Here is a 25,480-nt window from a genome sequence, read left to right on the forward strand (position 1 = left end):
AAAGAGAGACAAGAGCACTTTAATGCAGAAGGAGGGTTCTGTATTATAAACCCCAAATAACAGTCACTCTCATGATTATTAAAATCTAGCCTAAAGATAATGACTATTTGTTATAAAGTGAACTGGGTAAGTTTGGTGTAGTGCAGCCTGTTTTAATGGGATTGGTTGTTTATCACCGTAAGAATAATTTATAAAATTAGGCTTTTAATATTTTTTCCTTGACACTGGAGTGGTCCTTGGTGTGAACTTCTGGATATGTGAGCTGTTCCTTTAGGCTAACAATTTTAGGAGTTAGCATTTACCCTGAAGTAGGTTGTATAGTTTGATTAGAGAGATTCAGAGAATGAGTAATTTTATTTGAGCAGATTTCCTGAGAAATTTACTTATACGCATAAAGTTAAAAAAACTTTAATGCCATTTAAAATTCTGTTTTGTTCCAACCAAGCTAAGATAAACCAGTTAAATGTAAAGCATTGTTATGTCTGATTTTATAGATCTAGTTTCTTATGCAAAACAACATTTATTGAATACCGAGGGGTAGTGCTATATATTAGAAAGAGCATAAATTTTGGAGTTATACCTAATTCTGAATTCTAGTTAAGCTACTTACTTATTACTAAAGAATTATATCTAACTGAGTGAAAAATTAAAATATATACTGTCCACACAAATCAGAAAGCAGAGTGAGCACGTTTGGTATATTTTGGTAAAAAGACTGTGGATCAAAAGCATGGTAGCAAAAATGTACATGGCTTGTGCAGGGGACAGAAAGAAAACGGGCCTATTTAGGGCTGTGAATCTGTGCTTGGATAGGCAAAAATCAGACCATATCCTGGAAAGATGATATTTTAGGGCTCAGATCATCATGAAGTAGAGGAGGATGATGAAGATTCTGTAATAGGCCAAAGTAACAAGTCCATATTTTAGAAAGCTAAAGCCTTAGTTGTGTGCATGCTAAGTTTTAGATCCCCCAGACCCCTCTAACTTAGCTAAAAGTAGATAAGGCACAAAACTAGGATGATAACAGTAGAACCAAGTATTCAGGAATAACTAGAGATTTGAAGGCAGAATCCATCAATAGCATTTGTTATGGTGGGTTGAATAGAGGAGATAATATTCAGGGAAATAGTAAAAAAAAAAAAAACAATTATTTGTGAATTGGGAGGTAGACCCAAAGAAATTGTATGGACAGGCAGCATAGAAGGACAGACTGAAAGAGAGTTTAAGGGTTGTGGGAGATAAAATGTCCTAATTGGAATACGAGAAGAAAAGAGAATATGGGGCAGAGGCAATATTTAATGAAGCCCAACAAATCCCCAGCAGGATTAAAAGGGAAAAAAATGCATATATTACAGACATACCTCATAGCCAAAGATCTTAAAAGCAGTCAGAAAAAAAAAAAAGACTTTGCCTTCAAAGGAGACTAACAGCTGATTTCTCAATAGCAACAGAGGAAGCCAGATGCAGTGGAATGACACCTAAACTGTTCTGAAAGAAAGCAATTAATCAACCTAGAATTCCATATCCAGTAAAAATATTTTTCAAGAAAGAGGGCAAAATGAAGGTCTTTTCAGACAGCAAAACAAAGAATTGCTATTACTGGATCCTTTCTAGAAGTCCTTCTCTAAAGGAAGTTGTAAAATGTCTTTTTTGAGATGCAAAAGATAATGGGAGAATGATGAAAATACAAAGTGGCTAAATTAAAATACAGATTATAAAAATAATAAATGATGTATTCAGTTTTTAAATAAGTAACAAGTAACAGTAACAAGAGCCTATTATGTTGGGAAAGGAGTTTAAAGAAATGGAGTGATATTGAGTGATTAGATTTTTAAATGTAAAAACCCGTATCTCAGAGGTAGTGAATACAGGACTAAAGAGAGGAAGAATGATCATGCCCAAATCAACCATGACGTAACCCTTGAATCTTGAGAGTGAAAAAAACCTCAATAAAAGAGAAAGTGTTCAAAAAAGTAGAGAGCTGCTTTTTGAAAATTATTTTTTTAGGGAACTGCAAGAGAAGGATCCAGAAATCGATTAGGAGGACCCTACCTGTGTTAAATAAGAGTATTGGAATGAGATGTTCCAAGAAAAAGAGAACTAACTTCCTGTCAATGGAAATGTTCAAGCAAAGGCTTACTGGATTCACACACATATCATGGAAGGGATTTCTGCAATGGATGGGAGATTTGGCTAATCTCCCAACTCTGCAGTTCTCTTTCTGACCCAAACCTAAGAAAGAGTACTTCTTTCAGTAATTAAGAGTACTATTTTCAGAATCACACATTTTATTAGAGCCACCAGTATCAACCAGTGGCTTGATAACTCTGACAAAGACATGTTCAAGTGTCATGGGCATGATTAGTTCTAGGTTTTCCATGCATTTTCACAGGCCTGGGCCTTTGGCTCACCTAGAAGTATTAGGCCACGTGGACTCATAGATGTGTGATACTAGAACCAGGGCTGACATTCAAAATATTCAACAACTGAAATGACCGAGGCACCAACAGAACAGATGCTGGCTGTAACCCATCGGTACAGCCGCACTAGTGCACACTGCCTCATTAGAACCAAATTACAGACTAATTCATGCTTTCTGTGAGATGTGAGACATCTAGTATATTTTTTTTACATAGTCTCTGTCTGCAAGTTGGCTGAAAATATTTTCTTCTAGCCACCAAAATGGTAATTAAAATTTTTTTGTTGTTCATCGTTTCTTTCTTGATTAAGATAAACATTAAGGTGATGTGTGGGTGATGAATTTCCAGAGAGTTGGCAATGGCTGTAGAGTGATGAGACAAACTTTAGTTTTGGGTTCATAAATCTATTTCATACCTTTATGGCAGGCTTTACTGCCATTCTTTTAACATAATAGTCATAAATATAAATACCTTTCCATTTGCTGCATGAGCCACTGAAATACAGTGATACAAATTTGTCATCAGACTTTCACATTTTTACTTGTTTCTTCCTTTCACAGACCCTTCTCTGTACTTTTCTTTATATTCTTTTTAGAAATATCATTTTCAATTCTCTCCTTTCTTTCTAGCTTTTTTTTTTTTGTCCATTATTTGATGTTACTTCATTAAGAAGGTGAGAAACTATGAAAGAAGGTAGGAGGTATTTTTGTGAGGACTCACTTTTTTTTTTTAACCTTAAGGCATTTAAGTTTTAAACTAAACAGTTGCTAAACAAAACTAAAATAACGTTCTGTCCTGGGGCTCTGGTTCTGTGACAATGCGAAGATAAAATTAAGACTCTGAGGAGATATTAAAAAGAGGCGCTAAGAATCACAAAAACAAAGATGGCCAGCCTTGTGAGTTTCAGAGCCATTTCTGTCAGCACCATCCTGTCAAGACACAGCTCAGTGTGTAAGAGAAAGGTGCAGATATGTGTTAATTTTTATTTTTTGAATATTCACATGTTCAAAACTAAAAATGGTGTACAATAAAAAGTCTCATTGTAACTTCCTGTACTACAGCCACTCAGTTCCTAAAGTCACTAGAAATATTTGTGCTTATAAAAGTAAATATATATAGTTTTCCTCCATCTCCGTAGCACAAATGATAGTTTGTCACATCCCTGGATGCCAGTGTTTAGTACATATTTATGTTTGCCTACACAGGCTGTACAGTGTATTCTCAGGAAATGTCACAATAAAATATCCTGCTTTAAAGATTTCTATGTATTAATTTTACTTTGTTCCTTTTTCTCTCAAATTAACCTTGATTCTAGATTTACTACCAGAAGCATAAAGGAAAGGGATGAAGAAATAGCCCTAAAAACTTAGAGATAAGGCAGGGATGTCAGGGCCAGCAGGATTCTCTGGACAGCTTGAGGCCTGCCACGCCTTATGTGATTGGATCTGTTCTACAGTGCTTTAAGAATAGAGTAGACCATCTTGCATGGCAGACGACAGTCTAGGCTGTTGATAGTCAGCTTTGGGGGATTTAGCAAAAAGAATGTGGTACTTTGCCCCATCAAAGCCTTCAGGACCTAAATGTAAAGCTTCTTTTAGTTAGTTCTAAGGCAACCCCAAGAATTGGCAGAATATAGTAATAGAAGACTGTGAATGGGAGGCTTGTAAATGACAGAATGCTGTACTGATACCCTGTATCAGAGTCAACATGAGCCGTTACCTGCAGCTGATGAGCTCCAAAAAGAGCGAAACCTATTAGGTCCTGCAGTACTGGCTTAAGATATATAAAACCTTCATTATGTTCCATTTGTATGTGGGGTTTTTTTTGGTCATATTTTGTATTAGAAGGGAATAACTCCTATTCAGTCTCTGTGCTAGAATATTTCCTCTCTTGTCCTTTCTTCTCAGAAGTCACATGAATGAGATCATCCCAAAGGGAAATCGGAGTTTGATTAGATTGTGACCTGGTCTAATCTAAATGGCCAGGTTTTTCTCCCTAGGCAATCTCATCTACTTCCATAGTTTTAATTGCCCCAATATGATGACAATTCTAGAATCTTCTTTGCTAACCTCTTTCTCTGAGTTCTTGAATCACTATTGGATATGGATACTTTTGATGTTCAACTCGCATTTCAAATCAGCCGAACTGATTGTTACTTTCCATCCTTCCCTCCACCCCACTGCTACATAGCACACACGTGCATGTGTGCGCGCGTGCACATACACACACACACACACACACACACACGCATCCAGAACAAAAACTTACCATTTTTTTCTTATATTTCCTGTTTGGTTATTCCAGTATAGTGCTCCCAGACACATAAACTAAAAGCCTAAGAGGTATTGTCTACTCTTTCCTCTTTCTCACCACCTCCCACAAATAATTGGTTATCAAGCCCTGAAGATTTACCTCCAAAGTACATCTTAAGTCGGTCTCCTTTCCAGATCCTCGGTTACTGCCTCAGCTCAGGCCCCTATACCACTTTTCTGGACTACAGTAGCTGCCAAACTAGCTTTCCTATCTAATTTCTCCTCTTATTTACTCTCTCCACTTCTCCTAAGATGATCTCTTTAAAGACCAGATATGGTCATGTCACTCCCTTACTTAAAACCCTTCAATGGCTCACCTATGGGATATAGTTCATGTTCCTCAGCCTGGTAAACTAAGCTTTTGCTGACTCTTCTCCTTTACACTTCAGTAGTATGCTACTTGTGATTTCCCAGATTGTTACTTGTAGTTGGACAACCTGTTTGTGCTACCTAGAATTCCCTCTCCCTGAATCCATCCTATTACCCCCTCCAGTGGTATGCTGGAGCCAGCTCCTACTAGCTAGAGAAAACTGCTTGTTAAATATTCAGGAATTTTGCCAGCCAGTTTTTAACCCGAAATCAGCCATGATGGGGCGTATTTTCACCACAAACATCAGTAAATACTACAAATCAGGACTTTCCCTCCACCCCAAGCCCTGCAAAAGTTGGTCCTAGCACACCAGTACTCCCGTCCAACTGGCAACAACCTTTGCCTTAAATTCTGGCTTAGACGGTTCTTTAAAAACCTTCCCTGCCCAGCCTTGTTACCTCTACACACATAAAATTGACTGCTACTTCCCCTTTACTTTACATGCTTGATTATAGCATTTGTCACCTTATAGTATAATTCTTTGTTTACAGGTCACTTTTTAATACTCAACCTTTGAGTTCCTGGGGCAGAATCCACCTTTCAGTTGTCTTTGCGTCTGTCATTCATTCACTCAACCTTCACTGCACTGGTACACTTAATGTGTCTCAGGCACTGTTCTCAGGGCACAAGGTGAAGGGATTTAGCCACTGTCTGCAAGAAGCTCATAGCCTAGTCCGTGGGAAGAGACAAATAGGTCATTACAATACAGTGAGACAAGTACATTGCCAAAAGTCTGTACAAGACACATTGGAGCCTGAAGAAAACAAACAGACAATGCCCAGTGTAATGGGAAAGTCTTCACAGAGCAGGTAAGATTTAAAGGGTGAACAGAAATTTGTTGCCTGCGGATAGGTGCTATACAGTTAGTATTTTTATAGATAGAATTTTTTAATAGAAATTTTGCCATTCTGGACAGCTGAGTTACACAAGGTTCTTTGTCTCAGAGTAAATAGCAATTTTATGTGGAAACCTTGTATAAATGTCAGTGCGTTAGGCAATGTCTGAATGAGTCCAGAAAACACTGAATACTCTGTTATCGCAATAATGTGAATCAGACCATCCAAAAACTCCATAGCCTGAAACAATAACAGTTTATCATTTCTTATGACTCTACAGTCCAGGTAGGCAGTTCTGACCTGGCCAAGCAAGCTTAGCTGATTTGGGCTGGGCTCACTCATGCATCTACAATCAGCTTGCAGGTCAGCGTGAGCCTAGCTGACTTAGGATGCTCTTAGCTAAGTCAGCTCAGCTCTCCTCCATGTGTGTCTTCTAGCCCTCTCAGTCATGTTTCCCGTGGTGATGACAGGGACCCAAGAGAGGGAGTGGAAAGATGCAAGTGTCTGTGCACGCCTCTGCTTGCTTCAAGCTTGCAACTATCCACTTGACCAAAAAAACCACATGGCTAAGTCCAAAGTTAATGTGAGAGAGAGACATAGGGGGAAATGTGAAGAACTGGGGCTATCGTTACAGTCACTCTACCACAAACACTCTGTGCTGAGTTCTGTTCTAGATCTTGTGTTACGCTGCAGATATTGCCCTTGAATTTGCTTCCAGTTGGTTGGATGCTCTGGTGATAATGAGCAAATTTCTTTGAGAGTCTAGACCTATTAATCTTATTTTAGTTGTGGGTGTTTGTTTTCATCCAACTCTTAAAATGATATTTACTATTTGGGAGGCTGAAGAAATTGAAGAATCACTTGTTTAGCGATATCCATATCATGCTATTAAATCCTTTACATAATCTAGTCGCTTAAACTTTTTAACTAAAAAGCCATAGTGTCCACAACAAGGAAAAAACATCTTGTAGAGGTTTAAAAACATGTTTGTTTTTAAAGGGCAATTATGGAGGGGTGCCTGCCTAGCTCAGTGTGTAGAGCATGCAACCCTTGGTCTTGGGGTTGTGAGTTCAAGTCCCACATTGGGCATAGAGCTTACTTAAAATAAAATAAAGGTCACTTATTTAATATCTCCAACTTAGCATTTGATGAGCTAGATTCCTCATACGAAATGCAAAACTTCAAAGTGGGAGAAATTTCAGTCCATTTATGAAAAAGAAACATTTTATTTTTGAGGCCTTAGGAATAAAGCAGCTCCTTTACTTTTAACTAGTAGCCTTGGAAATAGGGAACATTAAATAACAGGTTTTTTTTTTTAATATTTCTTTCTTTTTTTCTTTCTTTCTTTATTTTATATATGAAATTTACTGTCAAATTGGTTTCCATACAACACCCAGTGCACATCCCAACAGGTGCCCCCCTCAATGCCCATCACCCACTTTCCCCTCCCTCCCAGAGACTCTTAAATAACAGTTTATAAAATGTTCTCTTTTGGGTCTTTGTCCAGAAGTAACTAAAACTTCTAAAGTCAAACTTTCTTTCTTTCTTTCTTTCTTTTTTTTTTTTTTTACAAGATTCATGTGGTCAGTGTTTGTTTTGTTTTCATCATCCTCATCATTGGTGAGGATGGGGAGGGAGCTGGGAGAACCAGAAGCAGAAGGGTGGTGGCCAGGGAAAGGATTGAGATGAGTGGACAAATGGAGAAATGTTAGAAAGGAGTCCCAGAAATGGAAAAGTGTGTGTGGCCGGGACAGAAAATAGATCCACGGACCCAACTTCTGAACAAGTGATTTGACCAGGAAAGTCTACCTCCCAGATGCACCCCAATGGCTCTTCACCTAAAGGAGGGTCAGTGTGGCTTGAAGGATCACATATGGTTCCCTTTACTTTGATTTTACTTTGTATTTTATTTTTCTGCCGGGTTTGCCCTCTGGGCAACCCAACGCTGGGTGGAAGGGCTTGCTGCAGTTCTCTCAAAACCAGCAAGAGTAGGGCAGAGAACTGGAAGTAGCTCCCGAGGACAGATTTCATGATCAAGTATCTTTAAGGGAAATAATATTACCCTCAAGAAATGATTGTTTTTCCCACAGTTTAATGTGCTGATTCTAAAAAAGGAGACTTGAAAAGATATTATTCTGTGGACATAAATGCAACCTTGCATTGGCCTCATTCAAAAAAAGAATCCAGTCTTCTTACGGTATAGTGTCATGAGAGAGCAGTCTGGGTTGTAGCCCTGGCTCTGCCCTTTGTTTGCTGTGTACATCTGTCTCCAGCTGGATAGTGAAGGCTTTTGGATTTGCAGATCTCTTGGGATCTGCCTGTGTTCTTGGGTCTCTGAGGTTGTGGTAGATCTTCATCTTGGTAACACTGTAATTTTTATCTATTCTAGAGTAAGATGAACGGAGCGGGGGAGCTGATCTATGGAGGCACAGTGGGTATAGTATTGGTGGCAAAAGGTCAGAAGAGGCTCCATACTTTAGTATAAAGCCTCAGTTACCTCCTTTGCCACCAGATGGCGACCAGACATTTCCAGGAGTTAAGAAATGTCTTAAGAGATGAAGAAATTATAAGTTAATGGTGTAACTCATTATGTGTGTCTTAAGACCTGTCAAACTAATCAGCAATAGTTTAAGCAGTGAAAAGGTAGAGTTGCTTATAGTTCATATAATAGATATAGTTAGCTAAGGTATCCTAAGGTTAAGAATCCTTTATTAAAGAGAGGGATATGATCAGAGTTTGAAATCATGAGTATGAAGTAAGCAACAGAGAATTGATGAATTCTTCAAAAACTGGTATATTTAAATGAAGGACCATTCTTTAAAACCTTAAAATTAATAAAGATAAAAATAGAGATGTAAAAATGGTATCAGTACCAAAGGTACTGCCGTGTTGAAATATGAATGTTTTTAGTTTGATAAATTAAGGTAAATCTATCCTTGAAAGGTCTATCAATGAACATTAAGAGAAATGAGAGGTGCTTAGGGAACATTTCTGAAGTCTGGTTGTGCCATGGAGGGAGACAGTTGTGCCCTCCTACATCAGGGGTTGGCAAACTTTTTCTGTAAAGGGTCAGATCTCAAATATTTCAGGCTTGCAGTTTGTATGGCCTCTGTCTGTTCAACTCTACCATTGTAGTATCAAGTAGCCATATACAATATGTAAACAAATGGGTGTGACTGTTCCAATAAAACTTCATTTACAAAAGTAGGCAGCAGGCAAGATTTGGCCTGTGTGCCATAGTCTGCCAACCCATTTGTGGGTAAAAGCTAGAGTTCTCCTTTTTAGGCCTCCATCACTGGCTTTGGTCAAATAAGGGGTTGAATTAGGTGATCGCTGACATTTTTCAGGTTTTGTGTCCTTCCTTTAGTATCTCTCTAAAGTGAAGTGATCTACACGTCAACTCAGAGTGATATTTATTTGGAAGGTCAAATTTCCAAAATTCCAGCTTGAAAAAATTTGGAAGTCTTTAGAACAGGGTGTCCGAACCTTGGCACTATTGATATTTTGGGCTGTTGTTTGTTATTGTTGTCAGGGAGCTGCCATGCGCACTGTAGGATGTTTACAGCATCTCTGGACTCCTCTACCCATTAGATCCCAATAGCACACGCTGCTCCTCCAGTTATGACAACGAAAAATGTCTCCAGATATTGCCAAATGTTCCCTGGGAAGCAAATCACCCTTAGTTGAGAACCACTGCTCTGGAGACTTGTATGAGTAATTGGAAGAATATCAAAACTGGAGATCAGGCCATGCGACTCAGGATGGCCACCAAGATAATAAATGTACTCCTTCAAGTACAAGGTCAAAACAGCCAAGCCCAAAAGAACAACCAGTTTATTAGAAAAAGAAAGACAATGAGAATCAAAGGGGGCTGGAAAGTCAGTAGCAGATTGCTTTTTAATATTGATTTAGATCATTTTATGGAAAGTGTTCCTAAAACCACAACCAAAATAGATGGCTATCTGTAACAGGTAGTTGAAAAGTCAAACAAAGAAAAATAGATGAAGAGAGATCTAGAAATGAGTATTAAAGAACACCAAGAATGTTTATTTTCACCCCTCATATTGCTTGATGAGAGCCCTAGCAGAAAGAAGTCATACTGATCCAATTCATTAGCCCTTATCTGTGAGGCCTGGGTTTTTGTTTTGTTTTTGTTTTAAATGGATAGAGTATGGTTTATTTCTACAGTAGAATATTATTTAGTGGAGAAAATGAATGTAGTACAGCTTCACACAACTACATAGATGGATCCTTGAAGGTAGATTTTAAATGTCAGTAAAGCTGGTCCTTTTAAAAGTCCAGATCACATAGCCGGCTTATGATTTAGCTACAACTAAAAGCCAAAGTCATCTCTATTCAGCTGTAAGAGCACTTGATTTCCATCTACCTTTTATTTATGCCTATATTATTTCTTTTAGGAATTCATTCTTTTACTTGTAAGAGATATTAATCATAGCCTGTAGGCTCTAAATATCCAAATGGCTTTGAACAAGGAGTTTTTTGTTTTCGTCTTGTTTTACCTCTTATTTTCCTTACGGTGACTTTAACATAGTGTGATATTTTCTGAACAGTGATCTAAAAACTCTAGAAATACTAATTCTGTTCTCATTATCTGCTTTTGACTTGCTCTGTAACCTGGGGCAGTTTCCCCTCTGATGAGGAAACGGTTTGTTCATCTTTAAAATGGTAGAGAGATACCCCAACATCCCAGGGTGACTATGTAAGAATCATCTTTTTATTTTTTATTTTAATTCTAGTAAAATTAACAAACAGTGTTAATATTAGTTTCAGGAGTACAATATAGTGATTCAATAATTACATAAGAATAATCTTGGAAGCCTTAATATGTAGATTTCTGTGGTTCATTCCCAGATTCTGATTCTGTAAGTGTAGAGTAAGGCCTAGGAAGCCCAGGTGATTCTAGTGCATGGCCATGTTTGAGAACAATTAGGGATGCTCTCTAAGCACGTTTCAACTCTAAAATGCAGCAGTTACATGAAATCTCTGTTTCCCTAAATACCTTTTATTATATTATCTTCTGGGAGCCCTTTTATATACTGCAAGAGATAATTGAGATTAATACATTGTAGGTTACCCCCACATACACAGGTACAGCTTTACATAAACATGGTTTGCTATAACATGATCAGCTTATGGCTCAGGATGAGGATCTTGACCCCCAGTATGTGTTAGATGGTGGTTTCTTTTTTCACCAGGATGCCATCTCAGTTTCTTCATCCTCAGCTTTGGATTTGGAGAAGAATTAAATAGTTTGATATTCTGATTTCCATGTAACCATAAAGTGGAATAAAATTAGAAATTCTGCATGGTGGTTAATTTGTTTGTTTTTCTTTAATTTGCAGAATGCTCTTTTCAGTTGCATTAGCAGAAATGAAAGTAAGTATTTTGTCAATGGTTATATGAGCAGTCCAAGGAGCAAAACACAGTTTACAGAATACGATTTAGCTGTTATAAATATTGCCAAGACCTGGCATTATGATGTGGGCTGTTAGTAAGCTGCCTAAAAGCCCATCAGGGTTCTCATAGGCTCTTTCCTCTAGGGTGTCCAGGCCATTCATGAATTATGACAATTGCCATGTCTTAAATGCAGATTTACAAAGCAGATACTGCTGTTAGATGGGAATATCATGCTCTCCTTGAATAAATAGGATTACTTACAGAAATTAAGCATTCCCAGGTCATACAATGTAGCACTTGCTGAAGGCTTCCTCTCAGTTCACTCAGCAGATGTTTACTGACTGCTTGCTCTGTGCAGACATACATGCACGTGAGGACACAATCTGTGCACAAAAAAACCTCTAGAACATGGAGGATATGGGATAGTGGCACTGATAAAATTGCTGCATGAGTTTAGAGGAAGGAGGGATCACATCCTGCCGGGGTTTAAAAAAAATTTTTTTTTATGTTCATTTACCTTTGAGACAGAGTGCCAGCGGGGGTAGGGTAGAGAGAGGGGGGGACACAATCCGAAGCAGGCTCCAGGCTCTGAGCTGTCAGCACAGAGCCCAACGCGGGGCTCAAACGAGCCGAGCCATGAGATCATGACCCGAGCCGAAATCAGCCGCCCAACCGACTGAGCCACCCAGGCACCCCCTGCCAGGGTTTTAGAGGTGGCTTCATGGAGTTGGTAGCTGAGCTGGGCCTTGAAGGATGGACAAGATATGAACAGTGCAGATGGGGAGAAGGGCATTACAGGTAAAGGGAGTAGTGAGAGCAGTTACAGCTGGGAAAACACAGCTGAGGAACAGAAGAGTTGTTTGGATTAGTTTGGCAGTTTGGTTTATCAAAGTATAATAAGAAACGTTAGCTGGCTGCACTTTATCTTCTAACCCTCGCAAACTAGGGCTTAATTCACAGTTTCCCAGATAGTGTCGCACATAATCTTTGTCCTCCCACACTAGTGAGGAAGCCAGCCTCATGGAGGAATCAGAAGATGGGCATCCTTGGCTTATTCTCACTTATCTCTTCTGTCCTCAGTATTCCCCCATCCATCAGTTTATCCTCAGTTTAAGGTTAACAGTGATAAATGTAGCCATTAATTATTCTTTGTGTTGAAATCGAACAGTTCAGCAGTGAGCACAGTAAGTAGTAATTACAAGTTAAAAACAGGTGGCACAGTAATTATGAAACTGTTTCCTGGTGCAGGAAACCAAGGCCTATCCTGCCATCAGTTCAGTCCTAGTTTAATTTGCGTATAGTTTTATCATTGTCATTATTTCTGGAAGTTGCTTGGATTCCCTGCTCATTCCCTGGTCTGTGGAATTCACCAGAAACCTGATTCTCGTTCCTCCACGACCTCTAATAATTATCAGAGATTTCCTACCTGCCTTTCTCTTACCTGTTTTCCTGCCATATCTCCATCTTGGTTCCCTTAAGCCCTCCACAGACCCCCTAACCTCTCCTGTGAGGGTCTTTTTTTCTTCTCCAGTTTAAATCCCACATCTGTACCCCTAGCCACGCATCCAGCTCTCCCCAGATACCTGAGATGGTTCCTCCTCGATTTCTAAAAATACATAAATCCATAAATGTATTTCAAATGCGGGGTTTACTTTTCAGTATTAAAGCAGCTCACATCAGTTGTGAGGTAAAGACTGTTTCAACTTAGGCATGTCCTTGGAGATGTTCAAATGGAACAGAACTTTTGAGATTTCTTTCAAGATATACAGTTATATAACTGTCAAATTTATGAAATGAGCCTGATATCTCTCAGTTTTTACTCATCCTATTTTATAAACCCCCCCGGAGGGGTCTTGTTTTATTTTGGCTTTGTTTGCCTTGCTTTGTTTATAAATCTCCACAAGTCTAACATGAAAAGAAATTGTGCCCGCGGTTCTCAGCATGGGCAGTATTAGCATTTTTGGAAACAGTTTTGGCACTGTGAGAATGCCCTGTACATTGCAGAGTAAACAGCCCTGGTCCCCATGCACTAAATATTAGCAGTAGCTCCCCAAGTCATCATGAAAGCCAAAAATACTTCCACGTGTCTCCATAGTCTCCCACAGGGGTGTGCTGCTCCTGCCGAGACTCACTGGACTATATAGATTCTAAGTTGACAAATAAGACTTCCTTGTACCAGTGAGCACCTGAATGTCCTATTCCGAAATGTCTTATTTGGAGTATACTATTCTGAAAGTAGTGCTGATTTAAAGTAATTGTCTTCTGTGGCATGGTTTTATTCTCCAATTCAAAAAGTTGCAAATTGTTCTATCAATATTATGATGCTTTATTGTTACCAAATAGCTGTTTCCATTCCAACAACCTCTCCTTTTTTCCCCCTCAGTGGGCTCAGTTTGTTGCAGTTATGCAGGCCATCACACAAACTGCCGAGAATACTGTCAAGCCATCTTTCGAACAGACTCTTCTCCTGGCCCATCTCAGATCAAAGCAGTGGAAAACTATTGTGCCTCTATTAGTCCACAGTTAATACACTGTGTGAACAATTACACCCAATCTTATCCAATGAGGAACCCAACAGATAGTAAGTAAAATTGATATATTTCTCTTGTTTCAATCTTTGGTAAAATAATTTGTAAAAAGGAAGTAAATTCTTGTAGATATCTGTAGTCTCGGTCATTTGGGAAACCCCAGACTTCCTTTGGTGTTTAGATTTGGCAGATTGGATATTATGGTCACAGCTGAAAGGTACCAAGAAAGATAGAGCTGTCAACGGTATGAGGAAGCAAGCACTCTTTGTTTCTGAGGATGGGAGAATTCCTTGGTATGGATATTTTGATAGGAAATTGAGAATTTCAAATGACCATACCTTTTAATCTAGGAATCCCATTTCTTAGAATTTCTCCTTCAAGAAAACTCATAAATTTGCAAAAATGTATCTATGCACGTGAAAGATGTTTGCTACAACACTGATGGTAATGGAGAAAAATTAGAAATAACTCAAATACCATCAATAGGGTATTGATTAAAATTGATGAAATAAATTATATATCTGTATAATAAAAATACTATGTAATCCAAATAAAGAAAAAAGTATGTTTATATAGAAAGTCCAAGACATAAAAAAAAGCAAGTTGTAGAACTAACTGTATAATATGGTTAGTTATATACCTATTCTACATTATGTGTTTTTGTGATGGTTGAATTTTTATGGTGAGCAGTTATTACTTTTATAATAAAAGCATCATAAAAATGAGAAGAAATCCTGATACTTTTGAAAATCAGGGCCTCCTAATGAACCTGCACCTTATGGGTCTTCAAAGTCTCAGCTTTGTACATCCTATAATCCATCTTCTTTATTTAGAGATGAACAAACTTTAAACAATTGATTAATTAACCAAACTGACAAAAGACAAGATTTATAAGCTGGATGCCAGTGTTTTGATTTATACTGGGATACTGAAAGACTTGTTTTTGTAAACTCAGAAGCAGTGCTATGTGCCCTGTAAGTCCAGCATCTAAAGGAGAGCTCTAAAGCTTATGACGTACTGTGGTGTGGCTGCATGGTGAATATCAGAGGATGAAGCATTTGCCACAAATGATCTTCATTCATTTTAAAGGCAGAGTAATAGAAATTGACATTTAGGGGGCGCCTGGGTGGCGCAGTCGGTTAAGCGTCCGACTTCAGCCAGGTCACGATCTCACAGTCTGTGAGTTCGAGCCCCGCGTCGGGCTCTGGGCTGATGGCTCAGAGCCTGGAGCCTGTTTCCGATTCTGTGTCTCCCTCTCTCTCTGCCCCTCCCCCGTTCATGCTCTGTCTCTCTCTGTCCCAAAAATAAATAAACGTTGAAAAAAAAAAATTAAAAAAAAAAAAAAGAAATTGACATTTAGGCTATACAGAGGTGCTGCTGGAGCTAAGGTGGTAGCAGCTCAAAGTATAAATAAACAAACAAACAAAAACAAAAACCAGCAAGATGTTTTAAGGGTAGAAGAACAACCATCTCAAATGTCTATACTGATACATAGGAAATGTGGAAAAGAAAGCTGTCCTGAATATGTTTCTTAAAAAGTCAAAGACACCTGAGAAAACTACTTTAAAGAACTCCTTCTGAAATCTGTAATCTGATTGGAAGTGCTTTTATTTTCTGATTCTTTGTAGAAAATTAAAAGCAGAAGGAAACTGACATTTTGTCACAGTTTGCTATTGTATTATTTAAATTACAACTTAGATTGATTAACTTGTATAGATATATAAGAGCTTTATATCCCAGAATGTCATGAAATATGGTGTTTGTGGTTTTTGCTATTGAAATTATTCCTCTCTCACTCTGCCAAGAACGTAATCCCTTTTAGGCTGTTGTTTCTAGGATGAAATAATTCCAGTTTAACGTATAGTACCTTTTCCAGGAACTTAAGATACTTTACATGTAAGGGCTTCTCAGGTGGAAGACGAGATGACCTTTCATTTATGTAGAATTGATGCCAAAGATCCCATGACTGGGACAGTGGTGAATTCTGGAAATAGATACCTAGTCCACGTAGGTATCTATTTGCTATGCTGCAAAGTAATGGAGAGAAAATTTGGTAGGCCCTGTGTACTGCAGATATTGACATGTGATTGAGTGGTATTGTTTCCAGTACACCACCATGTTCTTCTGTTCTGAGCAGTGTGTGACATAAAATCAGCTAATTAAGCCACATGTATCCTGAAAACGTAGGTTTATATTGCTGTGACAGAGCTGAAGACCATGCTTGCCAAAATGCCTGCAAGAGAATTCTGATGTCTAAGAAAACAGAAATGGAGATTGTTGATGGCCTCATCGAGGGTTGTAAAACTCAGCCTTTGCCTCAGGATCCTCTTTGGCAGTGTTTTCTTGAAAGCTCACAATCTGTTCACCCTGGAGTCACTCTACATCCTCCTCCCTCTACGGGCCTTGATGGGGCTAAATTGCATTGTTGTTCTAAAGCAAACACTTCAACATGTAGGTCAGTATCTCATTTTCCTTTATTAAAACCAGTAGAAAATAGCATTTTAATTCGTGATTTTAAGTGCTAGCAAATGTATGTTATATTCTCGCAGGAGTTGAGAAGATATAAACTCTTTCATCAGGAGTTGAGAAGATATAAACTCAGGAGTTGAGAAGATACAAACTCTTCCATCTAGCAAATATTTATTGAGTGTTGTTTATAGAAAACATTGTTTTTGAACATCAAGTGCTAAAAGAACTGTGTTTGGGGGTATGGAGGATTAGCATTGGCAGGATAATAAATATTTAAAGATGGTGCAATTTGGATTCTACCCTCAAGGCTATCATTAAGTAAGCTTACAGTTTAGAAGATGTTTTGATCTGACGTCTAAAGCATATTTCTCTTTGTTAAATTATGAAACTTTGAACATTAACCAACCTTTTGCATATATTGGTGAATGATCTGGATTGGCACTCATACACAAAGGTAGATAGCAGTGTATTAGCATTCATTTGGATGATACACTTAGGGATAAAAAATTAACACAAATATAAGATGGAAGAAACAATCTAGAGACAAGAATAAATGGAGATTACTAAGGTCGTGGTAGAACACCGGTGAAATAGAAGTTTGCTTTATAGGGAGATTTTAGGTGAAAAAGAAGTATATATTACTAGAACATCCTGAAATTAATATCATCTACCAGGAATGAAACAGTCTTTTCTGTGGTTTCTAAATGGAATGGACCTTTAGCAAAAATTGTGCCTAGAGTAGCTCATCAAACTTTACCAAAAATATTTTAAAAAACTGGAAAATATCCAAAGAAAATTAACAGAAGATCTTAAAGAGAAGTTAATTTGGTCCTGTAATTAAGGAAATTGGATTGCATTAATAAATATATTTATGAGAGGGATGCTGAGTAATTCTTTGAATGTCTTTAAAAGAGTTTATGCCCTAAAGCCATTGGAGATTGGAATCTCTGTGTTATCCTAGTAGAACTTCACTGAAAAACACTTTGCCCTGCCTTACCTTGATGTAAGGTTTCGTGGTTTATTTCCATCTTATTTCCTCTTCATGAAACATTATGATTGTATCACCTTATGATGTCAGTTTATGACATCTTATGGTGTCAGTTTGTGTAATTCTTGCTTATATATAGAAAACTAATTCTGCGATGTTATTAAACAGTCTGTCCAAGGTCATAGAGAAAGTTAAGGGCTAGAGAAAGGACTGGTTCCCAGCTCAAAGTACCTAATATAACTTGATCCCACCTTCTTTATCTCTATGATGTATAAGCTCCATTGAGAGCAGGGACCCGTCTCTCTTATTTACCACTGAATATCCAGTGCCTTGAACAGGGTCTAACACAAAATAGGCACTCAGTAAAAATCAGTAGAATGAATGAACAAACTTATAAAAGTAAAGACATCCTCCTCAAAGGTTTAATAATGAGAGTCAAATAAAATGTGGTAGGAGTGGAGAATTTTTACTTATGACTTTGTATTTTGGTAGTATTAAATTTTATATTATGTTTTTTTACATTTTTATTACATTTATAAATTTTAAAAATTAAACTAATTTGAAGGCACTTGAGAAATGGTACTGATATTATTTTAGTTATATGCATGTAGTCAAGTTGCTTTGTAATCACCAAGTACTACAAATAAGATTGTCATGTATTAACTACAATAGTATATAGAAGCTTTGGAATTCATAAGCCTTTACATGTAGACTATCTGGGTGTATCTTAAGGAAGATAAATGACTTTGGGATCATTTTTCAGGGAGAAACTAGTGAACCCTAAGTCTGTAAAGCTTCTTAGGTCTGAGGACCTTGTCACAGTTTTACTACACAGTTTTACTTTATTTATAGGAAGTAAATAAATATAAATATAGGGGAATCTATCTTTGTGGAGGAAAAACTGTATGCCTTATCTTACGTGAAAGGTAAAAGAGGGATCAGAAATGGAAGAGATAATTGTGCCAAGAATAAAGATGTACAAATATAATTAAACATTACCTTTAGCACTGAGCTTTGTAGCAACCATGGCATAAAGGAAAGAGATGGGTAATAAAAGAAGGCTAACATTTTCATGGAAAAGTTCTGCTTATGGCTCTAAATTCTAGGGGATAAATTTTAGTCTTTTGGTTTTTGTACTTTTTTCTTGTTCATATTCTAAACTATGTATTCACTTGGCTCACCTGTGTTTCTATATTTGTGCCTTTGTTTTAGGGAACTGTGCACTAAACTTTATAGCATGAGCTGGGGCAATACACAGAGTTGGCAAGAGTTTGATCGCTTTTGTGAATACAATCCAGTGGAAGTGTCCATGTTGACCTGTTTAGCAGATGTCCGGGAACCTTGCCAGTTGGGCTGTAGAAATCTTACTTACTGTACTAATTTTAACAACAGGTAGGAGCAAATTATTATACATGGAATAGAAGTATTTTATCATTAATTATCTTGTTTTTAAGTAATTGAAAAGACCACTTTACTCTCATTTTTACTCGGATGCTAAGTTAAAAGGAAGTAGCATTTCTTTATTTCATCTTTAAATGCTATATAACCCATCTGATACATCACCTGTAAGAAAGGAAGCACTTCAAGACTAGACTAGACTAGACTAGACTAGAGATACTTAAAGCATCTAGAGTTCAAAGAATCTTCTCTGCCTTCAGTCTACCAATCTTACCCACTCCCTTCTACTACAGAACCAGTAGAAGCAATTTATTGCAGAATAAATCACTGTGAACAATTTGGCCATCCAAATGCCCTCTTGTGAACAGTTTACTTTGAAGGACCTCCAGGGTGGTTGGTCTCACTCAGTGAATTCCCTATTTCATGCAAAAATGTTTTCTTACCTACTTATATTTTCTTGGGTATCAAGTATGGTCAGAAAAACAAGGGCCCAAAACTGAATGGCTGAACAAGCAGTGAAGAAAACAAAAAGGCATCCAAAAGCCTAGAGAACACCATATCAGAGAAGCCAGAGAGAGTTTCTAAACAAGAGGGGGCTGGTTCTGTGAGCTGCAGCCTGGAGATGAGGAGGGCAAAGAGGAAAAAGTCAATCATTTGGGCCAGAAGAAGGTTCAAACTAACACAAATCCCATTCTTTTAAAAGTATTCAGAATATTATTTTGAATAAGAAAATTGAGATATCTTTACAGCCAGTAATAGAGTGTTAGCCAATAAGGACTTGGCTTAGAGATTGAGGAAATTTGAAATCTATGAAATGTTTAAATTTAAACTTAGACACATAGTTCTAGCTTGTGGGGATAGTGGAGTAGTTTGTATCAGACTAATACTTCTACAAGTACCAATTGTGAGCTCTGTACAAAATATTAAAAAACTATTGTTTTGAAGTCATTAGAGAAGGACCAAAAGCAGGAGGGGTAGAAACCACACTGCATGAGAGCCACATATCCAGTTTTCCCTTCATGGGCACACTCTGTCTCCTTGCCTGGCATAAAGAGTTCATGCAAAAAGCAGCAGTCTTGGGCAGAGGAGTTGGAGATTAGAGCTTGGGACTGCTGGGAGTAGAAAACCCCAGAAAGGTGGGAACCACAAAAGGAGATGCCCCAAAATCTCCAAACAAACTCTCCTTAAATCCTTGAATTTAACAAAGTCACAGGATACAAGGTTAACATACAAAAGCCAATTATAGGGGCGCTTGGTGGCTCAGTCGGTTGAATGTCCGACTTCACCTCAGGTCATGATCTCGCAGTTTGTGGGTTCCAGCCCTGCGTCAGGCTCTGTGCTGACAGCGCGGAGCCTGGAGCCTGCTGCAGATCCTCTGTCCCCCTCTCTCCCTGCCCCTCCCCTACTCGCTCTCCCTCAAAAATAAACATTTAAGAAAAAAAAAGCCAATTGTATTCCTGTATGTTAACAACAAACAACTGGAAAATGAAGTTTATTTTAAAAATACAAATTTATACAATTGCGTCAAAAAACATGAAATACTTAGGATAAATTTGACAAAAAAATATGTAGGAACTATACATTGAAAACCAGAAAACTTTGCAGAAAGAAATTAAAGACAGTAAATAAACGGAGAGAGCTACCATGTTCATGGATTAGAATCCTCAATATTGTTGTTAATTCTCCTGAAACTGACCTCTAGATTCAGTGCAATCCCAATCAAAATTCCAACAGGCTTTTTTTTTTTTTTTAATTTTTTAAGTATTTTTTTTAACGTTTATTTATGTTTGAGAGAGAGACAGAGTGCTAGCAGGGGAGAAGCAGAAAGAGAGAGACACAGAATCTGAGGCAGGTTCCAGGCTCTGAGCTGTTAGCACAGAGCCTGACATGGGGCTCATACTCGTGAACCGAAACATCATGACCTGAGGCGATGTCAGATGCTTAACCGACTGAGCCACCCAGGTGCCCCCCAAGAGGCTTTTTAAAATAGAAATTTCCGGGCTAATTCTGAAATTCAAATGAAAATACGAAGGACCTAGATTAGCTAAAAGAAGTTTCAAAAAAATAACAGATTTGGAGAACTTATAGTACCTGACTTCAAGACTTATTATAAAGCAACAAAAATTAAAGCAATGTAAATTGGCATAAGTTTGGGCACATAGATCAGTAGGACAAAACAGAGAATCAAGAATAGACTCACACACAGTAAATTGATTTTCAACAAAGGCAGCCAGGCAATTCAATGCAAAGAGAAACATCTCTTCAACAAACAATGCTGGAACAGTTGAATATGTTTATGAAAAAAAAAGAACCTCAACCTCTATCTCACACTGTACACAAAAATTAATTTAAGATGGGGTCATAGAATACAACATAAAAGCTGAAAATACAAAGTTTCTAAAAGAAAACATAGGAGATTATTTTAACAATCTGGCTGCAGGCAAAGATTTTATAGACAGGAGACAAAATATACCAATTATAAAAGAAAAAAATTAATGAGTTAAGGTTCAACTGTAAACACTTGTTCACCAAAACACGCCATTTAAAATTTGAAAAGGCAAGCCGCAATCTGAGAGAAGATATTCAGTGTATCACATGTACACACTCACACACATTTGACAAAGGACTTGTAACCAAAATATATAAATAACTCCTACAACCTCATAATAAAAAATCAAATAACCCAATTTGAAAAATGGGCAAAAAAATGTCAAGGGTCTTTCAGCAAAAAAGACATCAAAATAGCCATTTAAGTATATGAAAAAGTTCTTTGTCACTATTTATGCAAAATGCAAATTAAAACCTCAGTGAGATGCCTCCTCATACCCACTAGAATAGCTAAAATTAAAAGATTAACAGTTGGGGCACCTGGGTGGCAGTTAAGTGTCTGACTTCAGCTCAGGTCGTGATCTCACAGTTTGTGAGTTTGAGCCCTGGGTCGGGCTCTGCCCTGTCAGCTTGGAGCCTGGAGCCTGCTTTGGATTGTGTCTCCCTTTCTCTTTGCCCCTACCCCGCTCTCTTGTTCTCTCGCTCTCTCTCAAAAATAAATAAACATTAAAAAAAAGGAGTTTTTTTGAGTGACAATATGTGAAGCAGGTGGAGCTCTCATACTTCCCTGCTTGGAGTATAAAGATGGTTTAAGACCTTTGAAGAGTTTCCTTGCAGTGTCAAGTCCATGACCCAGCAATCCCATTCTAAAGCATTTACCCAAGAGACATGAAAATCTAATTCCAAAAAAGACTTATATAGCAACCTTATTCATCAGAACCCAGAATTTGGGGAAAAATAAATAAAATGTACATCAGGAAGGGAATGAAAACACATGGTGTATCCGAACAATGGAATAGTATACAGCAAGGGAAAAGGCCAAACTACTGATAAACCCCAAAATATGGATGAGTCTTATGTTGAATAAAAAAAGCCCAATACAAAATAAAGACTTTATAATTCCATATATATGAAATCCAAGAATAGGTAAAAATAATCTATGAGGATAAAGATCAGAAAGTTATTGCCTTTGGAAGAGGAAATTGGCTGGAGGTGGGCATAAGGGAACTCTATGAGGTGATAGAAATATTCTATATCTTGTTTGGGGCTTTGATTACAGGGGTGAATACAATTTTCAAAACTTACTGAACTCTCAAGATCTGTGCATTATATTCTTTGTAACTTCTATCCCAATAAAATATTTTAGCTAAATAAAATAAATATTTAAATTTTTAAAATTTTGCTCATCAAAAGACACCAATAAGAAGATGAAAAGGCAGGGGCGCCACAGTTGCTCAGTTGGTTAAGCATCTGACTTTGGCTCATGTCATGATATTGTGGTTTGTGAGGTCAAGCCCTGCATTGGGCTCTGTGCTGGTGGTGCAGACCCTGCTTGGGATCCTCTCTCTTTCTCTCTCTCTGCCCCTTCCCCACTTGCATGCTCTCTCTCGCTCTCTCTCAAAATAAATAAATAAACTTAAAAAAAAAATTTTACAAAAAGAAAATGAAAAGGCCAACCACAAACTGGAAGAAAGTATTTGTAATACATATATTTGAAGCAGGACTTATATCCAGAATATATTAAGAACTCTTATAACTCAATAGTGAAAAGACAACTTTTTCTAAAAAGGGCAAGTAGCTGGAAAGACACTTCACAGAAGAAGATACCTGAATGGCCAGGAAGTGCATGAAAAGGTGTTTGACGTGACTGGTCATCAGCAAAATGCAATTTTTAAAACTGCATCTACAACTAAAAAGACTGACAAGCATGTAAAGCGGCTGGAACTTTCATATGTTGTGGCTTAAAGTCTAAAATGGTGTGACCACTTTGGAAAATAGTTTGGCAGTTTCTTAGAAAGTTATGACCCCAAATGCTCTTCGTTAGGCATGAAGACACATGAAAACTGGAAACAAAACTTTTTGTCTATAAACAGGTGAATTAATAAACGAGGATTTCTCAAAGTGTGGTCCATGGTCCCCAAACCCCATGGGATCAAAACTATTTTTATAATAACACTAAGCTGTGATCTGCTTTTTTCACTCTTGTTCTCACAAGAGTGAACAGTGGAGTTTCCCCAGTGCTGTAAGACACATGATGTAATTGGGGCGCCTGGATGGCTCAGTCGGTTAAGTGACCAACTCTTAATTTCAGCACAGGACGTGATCTCACAGTTCATGAGTTCAAGCCCCACATCAGGCTCTGCACTGACGGCGTGGAGCCTGCTTGGGATTCTCTCTCTCCTTCTCTCTGTCCCTCCCATATTCTCTCTCTCCCTCCCAAAAATAAATAAGTAAACTTAAAAAAAAAAAAAACACATGTGATGTAACAACAGATTGAGGTCAAGAAAAGATATGAAAATCCAGCAGTCTTCTATTAAGCCATATATTAAAGAGATTTTCAAAGCTGTGAAATAGTCCTATTCTTCTCACTAAATTTAGTTTTGCTTTGAAAAATATAGTTATGTTTCACAAAAACATTATTTCTTACATGTAATGGGCTTATCCTTTTAAATGAATTAAGAACTACGAATCAAAAGATCTGTTTTGATTTATAATGTCATAGATATTGGTGATTGTAACCCACATAAACAAAAGCTTTTTGAGAACGCAGTAATTTTAAGAGTGTAAATGGGTCCTGAGATCGAAAGTTTGAGAACTACTAGGATAAACAAATTGTGGTACATTTATTAACGGAATGCTACTCAACAGTAAAAGGAAACAACAACTTATGATATACATAACAAAGGTAAATCTAAAAAAATTGTTCAGCCAAAGACACCAGACCCAAAAGAGCATATACAATATGTTTCATTTATATATAAAGTTCTAGATAAGTATGAATGGAGGTGGCCTCTGGGGTATAGTCAGTGGGGAGGGCATTGACTAGACAGGGACACAAGGGAGCTTTCTGACATGATGGAAATGCTTTTTTTTTTTGTCTTTTTATAAATTATACCTCAGTTTTTAAAACCTGGACTCATTATTTTGTAATATGAAAGAAATGATACAGTCTAGAGATGATAGTCCCATACAGAGTGTTTAAGTTTTTAACTTTTGTTAAAAAGGAAAGATGCAGTCAAAATCTTAATGTGTCTACATTGAATCTCCATACATGCAAAGCTGATATCCTTTGATACGTCATAGGTACGTTCTTTAAAAAAATCATGTTTTCCTGATGCATTAGTAGGTCAGGATTTTACCCATATCTTCTCTCTAGAAAATAATTGTCTCTCGATTCTGGCCTTTTTGCTTTTCAGGCCAACAGAACTTTTTAGGAGTTGTAATGCTCAGTCAGATCAAGGAGCCATGAATGACATGAAGCTGTGGGAGAAAGGAAGCATAAAGATGCCGTTTATCAACATACCTGTTCTTGACATTAAGAAGTGCCAGCCAGAAATGTGGAAAGCAGTAGCTTGTTCACTGCAGATTAAACCTTGTCATAGGAAATCCCGGGGAAGTATTATCTGCAAGTAAGTTTCTCATAATAATGACTCTCCAGTCCTGGTTCAGACCATGATCTGAACCACAGCCTATCTTTAGAGTTTTCCCTCCTACCACTTCGTTTGCCCATCACCCCACATGTCAAGTGCTTTCCTACTTTTTCCTCCTCTGCTTGAATTACTCTTCCATCTCCACTTGCCCACTGCCTGTGTTTCTTAGCTCCTCTCAAATGCCCGTGGAACCTTCCCATATTTCACCAGCTAATAGTAATTTATCCTTACTACAAATTTTTATAGACCTTTATCTGAACTTTTCTTATGCAATTTAGTTCCAGAAACTTTAGTGAATACCTTCAATACACAATTCTATTTTTATATTTTATTTTGTATACTTGTCTTTTTTTTAATGTTTATTTTTTAAGAGAGAGAGATAGAATGAGAGTGGGGGAGGTGCAGAGAGAGAGGGAGACACAGAATCTGAAGCACGCTCCAAGGCCTCTGTCAGCTGTCAGCAAAGAGCTGGACATAGGGTTTGAACTCACCTACCGCAAGATCATGACCTGAGCCAAAGTCAGACGCTTAACCAACTGAGCTACCCAGCCACCCCTATACTTGTCTTATATTTAGTTAGACTTTGCTCTCCTTGAGTTTATTCTTCTTTGTGCCTCCTTTTTCTTGTCTCCTCTTTCCTCTTTTTCTCCTCTTCAGTGATTAACATAATCCTGACACACAATAGGTGCTGCATAAATGTTTGATGAGTGAAGGAATTAGTGAATGTAGTCATCGAGGCCTGTTTCTAGTAAACATTTTGTGA

The 25,480-nt window shown here is 37.7% G+C and overlaps 1 protein-coding gene across 1 annotated transcript in view; it reads left to right on the plus strand.

The window, feature by feature from the left end:
- Positions 1–25,480, plus strand: part of RECK (reversion inducing cysteine rich protein with kazal motifs) — an 84,339-nt gene that overhangs the window by 22,031 nt on the left and 36,828 nt on the right. Inside the window, exons 7-11 of the mRNA XM_047098894.1 lie at positions 11,302–11,335; positions 13,740–13,937; positions 16,072–16,339; positions 18,554–18,733; positions 24,484–24,696. Coding sequence (XP_046954850.1) covers positions 11,302–11,335; positions 13,740–13,937; positions 16,072–16,339; positions 18,554–18,733; positions 24,484–24,696 — 893 coding nt within the window. The remainder of the gene's footprint in view (positions 1–11,301; positions 11,336–13,739; positions 13,938–16,071; positions 16,340–18,553; positions 18,734–24,483; positions 24,697–25,480) is intronic.

The sequence above is a fragment of the Lynx rufus genome, unplaced genomic scaffold, assembly GCF_022079265.1.
Source record: "Lynx rufus isolate CCGP_SWC_20201006 ecotype Redwood Valley unplaced genomic scaffold, mLynRuf1.p SCAF_10, whole genome shotgun sequence".
NCBI lineage: Eukaryota > Metazoa > Chordata > Mammalia > Carnivora > Felidae > Lynx > Lynx rufus.